At 32.8% G+C, this 13,902-nt stretch overlaps 1 protein-coding gene across 1 annotated transcript in view; it reads left to right on the forward strand.

Moving 5' to 3' along the window:
• The first annotated feature begins 3,020 nt into the window (after window positions 1-3,020).
• The window catches only part of LOC106463765 (nucleosome-remodeling factor subunit BPTF-like), a 100,151-nt gene continuing 89,269 nt past the window's right edge, over window positions 3,021-13,902 (forward strand). The window contains 2 exon segments of the mRNA XM_022391357.1: window positions 3,021-3,830; window positions 3,832-4,728. Of these exon segments, the coding sequence (XP_022247065.1) occupies window positions 3,633-3,830; window positions 3,832-4,728 (1,095 nt within the window). The 5' untranslated portion in view covers window positions 3,021-3,632.

The following is a 13,902-nucleotide window of genomic DNA, read 5'->3' on the forward strand; positions in this document are numbered from 1 at the left end:
TGTCTTGTTTATTTTCTTGTACGAGCTGCCACTGTTGCAGGTTTTTTTGCAACTGCTGTTGTCTCTCTTCTTGTTTACTTTCTCGTTCTTCTAGTTTCTTTTGCTGTTCTTGTATTGCTGCCATCAAATCTGCTAAGCTGTAGTTTGATTTGCCGCTTCTCGTTTCCATCTTCTCTTTTTCTTCTTTTTTTTCTTATCTATATCCCACTTTCTGACACCAGTTTGTCACGTCTCCGTTCGTTACTTAATTTTCCGTAACTTCGTTCCGACGAAACTTTAGCGACACAAGTCCTTTCTTAAATAAAACTGGTTTATTCTTTCCGAATACAACTTTACTGATACACTTAATTTCAACAGTCGTTCTATAACAAACGCTAGAACGTCTCACGTGCTCGTGCTCGACAATACTCAATTACACACTCTCTGACTGCAGTTCAATTGCTCATTACCTACACATTGTCCCGTCACGTTGTGACCATCTTATATATACCAGTCTACCCCCAATCTAGTAATCTCCCGACAATTCATGAAGGTTCGAGAAAGAAGTGGCGTGATACTAGTCACGTGACCTCGCTGTCGCAATAATATGTTGCCATCTCAGTATAAACATTATTGCAATGATAATGTAGAACTCCTTTGATTCAAGGATCCCAAATTAGCAACAAATTTGCAATAAAACTCATTTTAATAATATGAAGGGTAATTATATCTAAGCACTCTATAAACCGATAAGAACAGATACATTAATTTGAACATAACGAATAATCAAATCCTCGTTAGCTCAGTGGTATGTATTAAGCTTACAATGCTAAAATTTGGGTCTCGATGCCCACGGTGGGAAGGACACGGATATTCTATTGTGCTTAATGACAAACAAATGTTATTTGAAATTACCGAATTATTCTTAAACATTAATTAACAATAAGTTACTACATATGGCTCTTCAGAACTTAGCAAAACTAATTTAGCTTACATTTTAAACTCACATAAAATGTAATTAAACAAACATTTCTTTCTGTAAATGGCAATTTTTTTGTGTTATACAAAATTAATCTTTAACTTTTTTCACTTTCAAACAGATTCACTTCTATTTATATAATAATGTCAGCATAATCAAGTTGTTGTTGTTTATTTCATCAGCATCTTCGGTTAAAGTAAATAAATAAAAAACATTTTCATGGAATATTTAACAATACACTGATAGACCCTTAAATAGTTAACATACCAGCGTTTGATATTGGAAGAAAATATATGTCATCTTTCACGTGCCCTCATTATCCTGTGTTTAGATCGTGGATTTGTAATTTTCGAGACGGGAATATCCTTTGTACTTAATGTCATTGAAAACTCAGGGAAAAATGGATCAACTTAGAGAACCCCGACCACCTGGATAGAAACTTGGAACAAGTCCTACTCCAGCAGTGGTAAATGAAGAGTGGCATCCTCTAACAGATGAGAATCGACAAGCAAAGATATCAGTGGCAAAAACTGTCCATGTTTCCAAAGCAATAGTATGTAACTATAATCAAATAGGATTTCCGTCTATAAAAGTGACTCAAATTCTATGTACACAAGCTGCTTCAAAGACATATCTATTTAACTATTGCCTGCATCAAGCAGTTGGAGAATGAAAAGGATATTCATGCTATTTGTTACGTAGATATACCGGAAAAGTTACGGAACGCAGCACCTATGGATTTTTGTGCGATCGGATTGTTGAAGCGGGTGTTGAGAAACCGTTGTTCTCGTATACTAGCTAAATTGTGGAAAGCATAGAGGCGGAGTGTGCTTGGTACATGATAGCCTTACGACGGGCCTTTGCTAGTGAGACTAGAGTACAGGGCTACTGTCAGAACACACAATCGTCAGATAGAGAACGCTGTTACATGGGCTATAACACTGTAGTGAAAATCGTTTTATTATAACGTACTAATCCTCTATGTATAAGTTTAATTTTAAAGAATTTGTGAACTACAAATCTGATTTCTGAGATGAGAAGTAAGCTCACCATAGTGAAATAAACATTACATGTTAAAAATGTTATCCAAGTTAAGAACAAATTTGTTTCTCTAAATATTCTCTACGGCTTTCAGGTTGACTCACCATATTTTCCTGTCACTTTAGAATACACACGAACAGCAAAAACCTAATATTTATGTGTATTATTAAAGTTATTTATTTTGATTTCAATATAAGAGAGACGTGTTAATAATATACAAATCTGTATCACAGCCCTCCAGTTCAATAGTTATTGCTATGAAACCACAAATTTAAAATAAACTTTATTATTTATACATTTTCATAAACATAATATAAATACAGTGGCCATAAAATTAATAATTTTCAATGATTAGTAAGGTGAAATGTAAGTTTTGTGCCATTAGGTCAAAGTTTAGAAGACTAAGTTCTGGTATATACGTGATAAACTTATAAGAAGGCCGAATAAATCAGAGCCGAATCAGAACTGCCTGAGCATGTGGTTAAAAAGCAGTTTCGATTTTTGAACTCTTATTTGTCCCATAAGCACGTGCGAGGGTTTTTTCCAAATGTCTCAGATTTTTTTTATTTTTACGACTTAAATATATCAGACAAATACGTTAGCAAAGTATATATATATATATACAGGATACTATGCGTAACATATTTAAAAAATTACTAAATTCAAATCTTGTTCTATTACCGATGTCTCTTTCTACCGTTTCCATCATGGATAAAATCATTTATCTAAAGCTCGTGCGACTCCCTCTCTCAACGTTTTTCACACACCAAATAAATAATAAAATTCAACATGAATTAATATTTAGATAACTATTCAAGTTCACGCTCATTGTATGTTCATGAGCTATTGTAAATAGACTTACAAGATGATTACTTTAAAATCTATGATCGTACACTGACTAGTTTAACGAATATATGCCACATGGACCATTGACCGCCATCATGCGCACACGCATTACACAGAGACCTAACTTATGCGCAAACGCATGGGATAACAAAATAATTTTTGTGAAAGCTGTGAGTCACGTATTTTTATTGGTAGGATCGTCAACTTTATGTGTCGAGAACGTTCAATTCAATTACATAAGAATGAGAAGAGACACTTTTATATGAGGTGCAAGGATTTTTGTCAGGTACAAATGTTAATATGTTATTAATGTAACATCGTTTATCAACTGATAAAGACAATGTTTCCCGACAGAATAATTTGGATACCGTTATGGCGGCGAGAGAAAGTGACCAATCAGCAAGAACCTTAGTAAATGAATGTTGACGACGGCATTACCTCTTCTTATTCCAGTTTAGCGTGAGTCGAGTTCCATAGAGCTTTGCTGAATTTGTAGTTTATGCTCTTGGTAAGATATTTTAATGATTAATATATATTCATTTGAAATTTTCTTTTAGTTTAACATCTGAGCAATTACTGATTAAATTCATATAATTGAACTTGTTAATGTTTTATCGTCGTTGTCAGCAATTTAGTCACGTGATCAAGCATGGCGAAAATGGCGGCTTCTGAAGTTTTTCAAGATGGATAGTTTTAGAGCAAATCAGGTGTCAGAAGTAAACATCACGTAACATCGTGTAGATTAAAGTAATTAGATTTTACTTTGTAAGCTTTTAAACTACTAAGAATGTCTGGAAGAGGAAGAAGAGGACGTGGGAGACCACCCAAAAGTGTTAGTCTTTCAAGACGAACGCAGAAAAAGCCAAGATATTTATATGCAGGGTCAGGCGGTCCAAATTCGCGCCTTTCAATTTCAGACCGAACCGATGAAAACAGTTCGTCTGGAGCCCACGTGCGTTATAAAAGTCGTTTACGTGAAAAAGCTGCTGAAAGAAGTCATAACTTTTTTGAAGACTGTAATGGATGATGATTATGATGGTGACTCAGATTTTGGTATGTTGTCTAGTGAAAGTGAATATGAAAAAGATGAAATAGAAGCTGTTGAATCAGATGAATCATATGAATCTGACAATCAAAGTGTACTCTCACAAAGTAGTTTTAGTACAATTTCTAGTACACCAGTTAAACGAAAGTGGGTACGCAGACCTCGAAGTCCAGTTTTTCTTCAAGAACGTGAAAAGCCACCTCTGGAACTTCCAAAATCATCCGAAGATCTGTTACTTCCAAATGAACATTTGATGTCAGGTTTGGGAGTGTATGAGGTTTTACGACATTTTAGGAATATCTTACGGCTTACTGGTTTTCGATTTGAAGACTTTTGTGCAGCTTTAATGTCAGATGAACAAAGTGCACTAATATCAGACATTCACATCATGCTTTTGAAGGCAATTTTACGTGAAGAAGAAGCCACAAGCACAATGTTTGGTCCTCAGGACCAACGTGATAGTATGAACATTCATTTCTATATAATTGATGGTATGACATGGCCAGAGGTTCTTCGAATGTATCTCCAAAGTGATGAAGAGTATAGATATGTGCTTGATATCTTTCAAAATTGTGAATACCCTTTCACCAATGTTTCTAACAAACTTAGAGTGCTGCAATTTTTGTGTGACCAGTTTCTTACAACATATCAAGCAAAAGAAGAAATTACAAGCGAAGGATTGATTAGACATGATGATCACTGTAGAGTCTGTCATAAACTTGGTGATCTCTTGTGTTGTGAGAACTGCCCTGCTGTATATCATCTTGCCTGTATTGACCCCCCATTAGAAGAAGTTCCATCTGAAGATTGGGTGTGTGACATTTGCAAAAGCAATGAGGTAAGATTTTAATCTGAAAACTGTATTTTTGAATATGTACAGTACATAGTTTTTTTGTTGTTTTTTTGCAATTTGCCTTGGAGGTAAAAATAAAATATATTCAGTAATTTATAGAAGGATATTTAACCCTATTAAATTTAAAAGTGCATTTTCAGAATTCTCACGCATTCAGTGTCAATTGTTCTAAACTTGCTAGTTCTTTATTTGTAGAAACCAATTTAAACAAAAATACCCAATTACCTAAAATTGAGAAAACTTTAAAATCTGTTACTTTTATCTTTTCAAATGAAATAAAAATATTTATTTCTCAGTGAATAATTTTAAATAACAACAATATTGATAAAGTTCAAGAAAGTGATTTTTTAGTTGTAAAGTGAACTATGCTGGAATATTTTCAAAGAAAAAGTTTGAAAAATTGACAAAGCTATTGGAGACTGTAAGTTATTGATGCTAAATAGCAAAATGAAAGTTATCAAAAATATTGAGCCTTTTAAAGATGCCATTGTATTGTGAGTTCAAAAAGGTGCTTTAAAAATTTTCCCTACCTTTGATTGTAACAAAATGCTATATCGTTAAGGTTAGGAACAGAAAATTAAAGTTGAGAAGAATCCTCTTAAATTTCTGGCCTGAAAAAGTGCATTCTAGAATACTAAAGAAAACAAAGTCAAGTGTAAAAATAAAACATTTCAGTTGTGTACCAGATAAAAAGGTGCCATTACCTTTTTAAGTAATATATATGCCACCAAAAATTAGTTGGACTTGTTGAATGTTTTATTATGACTCGCAGCAGTAAAGAGTATTTAATGCTGTGATACTAAGCAGAAAAAGAAAATGATTGGTTCCCAATCGAGTTGAATATTCATTAAAGTTGGTCTTACAAGCAATGGACGTGGATTGAATATAAAATCTCATTGTAGATTAGACTCCCTCTCAAATAAGACAAAAATTCCTTCATGGGTATTTAGAATTTATCATGTGTATGAATGTGACACAGTTAACAACGTATATGAAACATTAGTTTTAATGAAAGTAAATTTTTATTGACTTTGAATTCTTTACTGTAAATTGTCTAAACTGATAGAACAATGAGGCTTTTTATTCACTTTTTACACATTTCTAACTTGAAATGTCCATTATAGATTAACTAAGGGAAATTTAAAGAATAATATTTCAAAGTAAATGTGTTTTTAAACATTTGTACAGAAATTAATTCTTTTTATGAGAAAAAACTATTGATGCTTAATGTAGTATATGTGATTGCAACCTTGTTATAAAAGGAGCAGATAAAGAAATTCATCAGTGTAAAAAGGTAGTTTTATGTGGGTGTTTTTAGATAAGCTACTAATTATATGTAGAACGATTTAAACCTGTACAGTCATATTATACATTAGTCTAATTACTGTAAAGTACAATCAGATACTGTAACAAAATGCTTGAAATCTGTTGCAACTTGAAATGTTTTTTCATATTCCAAAGGATTTTAGCAATTATGGTGTACCTGAGGCATGGCAATTTTAAAAGGTTTGGTTGTAAAGGAAATATAAGAACCTGAAAAAAGGCAAAGAAACAAAAGCTATTTATTCAAAATATTACTCTTCATACTTAGAATTCAAACTAATTACATAACACATCAAACAGACCATTCTACAAGTTATATTTATAACTAACCAACAACAAAAAAAATTCTATTGAAGAACAACTTTAAATGGATATTTTCAAAGCATAATATATTATCCCTACTATTCAACTTAGTATTTCCAACTCTTTTCCATTTCATCAATTAAGTTGTACAAAGATTGGCCAAACTACTAACAATTTGTAACAGCTAAATTTAAGTCGTACTTACTCCAGATAGCCTTCCCTTGTAGAAACCAGGTGCTTTTTTATTAGGCTGTCTTTGCACTCTTTCCAACAAATTGATAATTTTCTAGTAAAGGTACTAAAATTGTAGAATATGCTCCAAATTAGGCCTGATCAGTTTTCAGGAAAACCACATTAATCTTCTTGTTCTTGAATATGAAATACCTATAAATAGAATCAAGGACTGCTGTTTTCACCACAGCTATATGCACTGAAGGTTTTACTGACAATCAAACTTCTGTTTTTCTTTCCACAACAAATGTGTTCCTCTCAAATAAGAAACAAATCCTTTCCAAATGCATAATTTTACCCTCTGAATTATTAACTGATTTTATACATTTTGACCCATTCACTGAGGCTATGAAGGTCTGTATGCATTAGACAAGAATTGACAGAATCAGCTATACCCATAATTATAGTATATCAAGTAACCACTTTACAACATTTTAGTATCATCAGCAAGTATAGAAATATTAAAAATATATGATATTCATCTCTAAAATCAACCTCTGTTTTTTATTTTACTCTATAAAATTGTTGCATGTCAATAAGAATTATGTTCCCACCATGGGCTTCTATATACCTTCAAATGTAACACTTCTAGTACTACACTTATTACTGCATTTGACCAAAGTTACTAGCATAAATAATAGTGATTGTGAAAAGTAACATCAGTATGATATCTAATACTGAAGGTCTTAGGTTTTTGTGTCTTAATTCTATCTCTACTTCAAAAGTTCATGTATGGTTGATATGAATTTTTATTTTTTTATCTTGTGAAACCCTAGTTGACAATGAAAACACCATAGGTTACATTAATAAAATATAAATGTTATGTTAAATGATATATAGGGTTCAACATGTCAAGACAGCAGAAATGACAGCTATAAGGTAGATCACAACAACCTTAAACTTTCTCAAACTGTTGGTCACTTTAATAAAAAAAATTATTTGCTTTACATATATATATATGTATATTATCTGTATATTTTCATGTAGTCAGTCATGAAGTATTTTTTGCAAAGTTAAGAGTACCTTACAACAGTTTGCAATGTTTTGCAACACTATATTGTGTAACTAGGATAAATGCACAATAATGAATCTGATCTCATACTTAGACCTAAAAAAGTTGTGTGGCTGTAATATATCTCTGTTGGGTACTTGTTGTGTTTCTTCTAAACCTTTTTGTATGGAGATATTTAATGACAAACAGATTGTCAGTCCATAGAAATTAGCACTGTTTATGGGATGTGGTAACACATAACCTAGAATTTATATAAGACTATATGTTTATGCAATTAATATTATTAACCTTTTGACAATGGCTGCTTTAAATGCATGTGGAATTTTTGCAACCTGTACAATGTATACAGCACACTCGCATTCAACTGCAACAAATCAGCAGTCTGGGTTAATTCTACTTTAAGACTGAACATAAAGAGATTGAGCTTACACCTCTGTAATTTCTATATTTCTGTGCTTAACATCTTTTTTAATATTCAAATACATGTGGTTATCATTGTTCACTTCTAATTGATGTATTATTTGAAACTGAAGAAAACTTTAACATTGTGCAGTGTAACAGGAATACAGGCTGGTTTTCATTAAATCAGTAACTGTACATCGTTACATCATCCTTAATCACTAACCACTGCTATATCTTCTGGAATAGGAAGATGCTGCTCAACCACAGTTTAACTCTATTAAGTTTTGTCCTCATTTCCTATAAATTTCCACATACACACATTTGTTTAATCTTTTAATATTTGTCTTATCTGAGCATCTCCCAATTTTCTTCTCTTTCTACCATTCTTTTACAATACCTCAAAAAAAGTACACATTTTAATGAGGCCCAAAAAAAGTACAAAATCTGGTGATTACCAGATAAAGAATACATTTACTTAAAGACAAATGGTGAAAGTATATGTTCTCATAATCCCTTTTCACACCACATGTAGACTCCATGTTTACTGATAATAGTCTGTATTCAGACTTGCATATTGTTCATCACTTCAGGGAATGTTTGTAGGAGGATATTCTGAATCCCGATGGATATTGTCTTTGAGCTCATTAATAGTCCGAGGCTAGGGTTAGCATAAAATCTTTTAAATAATCCCATAAAAAAGACATCTTGAGGGGGACAAATCAGGTGAATATGGAGACCATTCCACATCCTCACAAAGAGAAATTAGTCATTGTTAGCCAGGTCAACTGTCATCAGATGATGGAAGAATTTTACCTTCCTGAACTATGCAAACAGTTTAAGTGAAGAAATGAAAATATTCACATGAGAACACAGTGGTTCTAGCAGGATGGGTCAACTCCTCATACAGCCAGGGAAACAAGGTGTAACCTTTTTGAAATTATTCTAACTGATTGATTTCTGTCCATTATTCTTAATGGTTTTGGAAAACAAAGGAATAAAGATCAGTGTAGGACAGCAGGACCAATTGGAAAGAGATTTACAACAATTTGTACCCTAGCCATCATAAGCAAATTGTAGTATCTTATATAAGGTGAATATCCACAACAGGAAGGTCAGTGGCAAAAGCCATCCAGATACTCCAGGCAATAGTATACAGCATAATCAAGAAAGACCTTCATTTGGGAAAATGACATAATTCTGATATACATAGGTTGTTTCTAAGACACATCTGTCCAACTATCCTATCCCTCAAGCAGTTGGAGAGTAAAACAGATATTACATAGAAAGATGTACCAGTCAAGTCACCAAATGTAGTGCCTATAGATTTTTGTGTGATCAGCCTGATTGGAACAGGTTCTGGAAAAGTGTTGTTCTTGTACACTAAATGGGTTATGGAAAGCTTGCAAGTAGGTATGGTATGCTTTCGACATTACAAGAACTAAAATGGAGCCTTTTGCAATGGAATCTGTGCTGCTTGCTTTTATCAAGATGCTCTGTCATCAAATAGAACATGATCAGATGCGAAGACATGGACTATAACAACATGATGAGGCTACAAAATAATATTAATGCAACATATTCAATGTATGTACAAACATTACTGTTGAACATTTAATTTATAATCTATTTTACAATGAATATAGACTCTATTAATCTATTGAAAACATGAATCTTAGAATAACCATATGTTAATCCCGGGTAGGTTAAAATGCACATGTCACGACATTTTGGAGCTTTATTTTCAAAATTTTATTAAACAACATTTTTACTACTTACATCAATGAAATTGGCATCAAAACATAGTTTATAATTTAAATTTTGATATTATATAATTTTTTAATTTCTTAATTTAAAAGGAAATGTAAAGAAAAAAATTTTAAATATTGATTTTGTTTATCACATAACATGTCCAGTTGTCTTATTGTTCAGTTGCCATTTTATTATGCCCACCATACAACATGTAGATGTAGCTAATGAATTAGAAACTCAAATTTGAAATATAAACAAGTTAAACATAAAATAAGAGCTTCCCTCCTCTATGATTTACTGAGATATCAGTCTACAAGAGTGGCTCCTCCCACTGCATCAGTCTTTTGAAAGCTCTTATCTAGTCCCACCTACTACTAATTAGCTACTGCTTATAACCAATAGGAAGAATATTTTCACCCCTGTGTAACTCTGACAGTTGTTTATAAATAGCTTGAAGGAGAAAATAATAATTAATTTTGCCAAAACCATTGAAGTGTGATGATTTAGTCGTAGCTCTGAACAGGAATGGGATTTTTTTTTCAACCAACATACAGTTTATTTAGAGACCCGACTAAATTACAGGGATTTTGAGTGTACTAGTACAGTAATTTGATAACTCTTTGGTCTTCAAAAATTCATATTTGAAGCCCAAAAGATTAGTATATCTACTCCCTCCACCCAGAAGAATAAACGAGGCTTACGTCAAGGCTTAGCAAGTTCGATGCACGAGCGCAACATTTGATAACACAGTTATGTACTCTTTGTTTGTCAGTCTATTTCCCATTTTCTTTCTATGTTTCAAGAAATGTAACTAAAATTTAAGCCGAAATATCACTGTAATTTTCAGTATACTCGTATTATTGTTAAATTTGTATTTTGTAGGCCAATACATAGCTAGGCCTCCTGAATTTGTTTTATTCTAAGTGTTTAAACTGAGATAAGTTAAAACCCAATTATACAACATTAGAAACTTGATAATTTTATACAAGTTTATTCATAACATTTAGAAAGGTAAAATAATTGACAACTATCGGGAAATAATATTATGCACAAATGTTTATACATGCCTAAAAGGAATAATGTACATACAAATTGCATGAATCAAAAACAAACACATGAAGTTGTGCAAAGAAAAAGCTGTATGAATGAATGGAAATTTATAGATACATATTTTATTACAAACATTTTAGAAAACTGCAAAAGCCATACTTATGATAGCATATACAGTATAACATTATACACTGATTTTGACACATGAAAGGGAGCATCACTATTGTACATATAAGTGTATCAATACTAAAATAAAAACTTTACAAAAATATTTAAACAAAACAAAAACTGTTTACACAGGAAAAGAGCAGACTTTTACCTTATACATAGTATTGACTTCTTTTAAGAGTAACACTAGTGTGATACTCTTCAAAATGTTTAATACAGATAAATTCATTACATAGTTTACATTTGATTGTTACTTTATTTTTTGGGAGGTACAGTCTGCATCACTTTCTGTGACTTCTATCAACAGTTGTTGGGAAGTGCCTGCCAAGAGTAAGTCTCAGAGGTGGTGAGTCCTGTACAGTTCTAGAGAGTGGTATACCAGAAGGACCTAGTCTGTTTTGAAGTAGAGGCTCAACAAGAGCTGTGACCAGGTCCATTCTGAAGGCCTTCTGGGATAATGCCGGCTGGTTGGTCTGTTGTTTGTACAAAATATGAGCATTTACAAGTCCAAAATTTGAAAAAACAGTTTATATACCATTTTTATTGTCCTTCGTGTAGTAGAGTAGTAACTTAAGTGTCGGTCATTTAGGTCCACTCCTCCCATAAACTTATTGTAGTCCACAATTAACTGAGGTTTTGTAACCACAATTTTCCTCCCTCTTCTTGTCACAGTACTAGAGTGTAAAGTTGAAAGTGCGTAAACGTCTCGTTTGTCAGTCCACTTTACAGCTGTCGGAGTTCCACATTTATGAAAATGTGCTTCACCTCTCTGTAGGTTTGTAGAAACAAGTTCCTGCAGGAAATATAGTCCATCTTTTCTGCATGTCCCACAAGCACAGGTTCCCATAGTCAGTAGTTTGTCTAATAAATGAGAGGAAGTGTAAAAGTTGTCTATGAAAACCCATTGTCCTAGTCTGTTTTATTTGTCTATCAGTTCCACCACAACATTGTCTGCTAAACCTTTAGCTGGCATTCGTCCCTATTTGCATGTGTAGATTTTAAATTTCAGACAGTATCCACTCAGCTTCTGCCAGGACCCATAACTTGATACCCCCACTTGATATGTTTCTTGGGCATGTACTGAAGAAAACCAATTTGACATTTTATACCCAACATCTGTTTGTCAATGGTTAGTTCCTTGTTAGGAGAGTAGTGTAAAGATAAAGATTTTAGTAGACAGTCTATGACAGGTCTAACCTTAAAAAGTTTGTCATAATTAGGGTCAGTTCTAAGAAGAACATTAGTGTTGTTCTTGAAGTGTAAGTTAGTATGGATAGCTAAAAACCTGTCTCTAGAGAAGATGTTAGTAAACCAAGGATTATGGAAAGGAAGATAAGTAGACCAATAGTCAGAAAAAGAAGGAGAGGGCTCTACTGAATGGAAGTACTTGGATAGGTACTTCTTTGGTGATGTGTACCCAGGTCCAAGTGTCACTGCAGGTTAGAGTCCTCTCTTGCTGGGAAGGAGCTGTACTAGTAGATACTATAGCTCTACCCCTTTCCTCTTTGTCCTGCCTCTTCTCTGTGGTGATGATGGTGTAGGTTGCCTTGATGTACCTGACCTGGGTGATTCCACATCCTCATCTGATGAAGATCTTTCACCAACTATTTCTTGATCTGTCCATAAGATAGAATCAAGAAGAGCTGGTTTTAGATTTGGTTGCCATCTGGTTTTATACAGAGATTCTGTCAGAGGCATTGATACATTAGCTGAAACTTCATAAATATCAGACTCCTCTGACAGAATGCCTTCTTCATCAGACGAGAAGGACACATTTAGAAGAAACTGTATTTCTTCTTCACTGAGTTTTTTTTTTTTCCTTAGCTCTTTTGCTTTATTTTTAATGTGCCAATTTATAGAAGAAAAAAAACATTAAATGTATATTACATGTATTATTACATATATATATATATAGTGTATTCTCTGATGTGTATATTTGTTTTACATGGGTATATATGTAATCTATGAGTGTGATGTGTATCACAGATTTCAGAAGGAGCACATGATGTGCTAATATACAGAAACAACTACACTGGATTTTATCAACTAATATATATTGAAATTATTGAACAGATGTATATGTACTAAAAATTATGATTCCTTACTTTGAAGTAACTACCAAAAGCAGGCACTCCAATCACCAGTCTGATGAATGCAAAATACTTGTAAAAGAAGAGTTTCGAAACCAAAACTAAAATGGTGTAGTAGATGGTAGTGGAACCTCAGTTTCTATTGGTTGGGAAATAAGTGTGGTGAAAGTGAGAGAGGGTAATATCATTTATAAGAATGTGCCCAAATAAAACCTTTATATACTTATGCTGCAAAATTCCACACACATCAAATGGGTGACTAGTAGTACTGAAACACCTGCTATGTAATTGTATAAGCCGGACTCAGAACCTACAATGTTTATTGGATCAGCCCAACTCTGAACCATATAATAAATGTTTTTAACACATCTTAATTGCAATTTTATTACCTTGGGAAATTCCTGTTGAAAGTGTTGTAGGAGACAAACAAAATAAACACAGAAAATATATGAGGATATGTTTAACAGTTCAAACTGTCAGGGAAAGAACATTGACCCTTCATGATCAATAATAAGGAAAAGGAAACAGCTACTCATTATATTTCTGATTTAAAAATTTTTCTTTTCATTGTAGTGAGTTATCTACAGGCTGAAGAATCAAATAATAAATGTAATAACAGGTAAAATATAATGTTTTATTGAAAAAAAATGGTATATATGTATTTAGGTGGTTTCAGAGGTTGTGCAAATGAAATTCAAGATTTTTGAAACAAAGAAAAGTATTTTCAATCTTAAAATGAAAACCACTTTACACTCAGACTAGTTAAAAAAGAATATTTTCACGGACAAATATAAGTAAAAATACTTCATTAAAAAATCTGATTTTTTGTGT

The sequence above is a fragment of the Limulus polyphemus genome, unplaced genomic scaffold (assembly GCF_000517525.1).
Source record: "Limulus polyphemus unplaced genomic scaffold, Limulus_polyphemus-2.1.2 Scaffold1477, whole genome shotgun sequence".
In the NCBI taxonomy this organism is placed as follows: domain Eukaryota; kingdom Metazoa; phylum Arthropoda; class Merostomata; order Xiphosura; family Limulidae; genus Limulus; species Limulus polyphemus.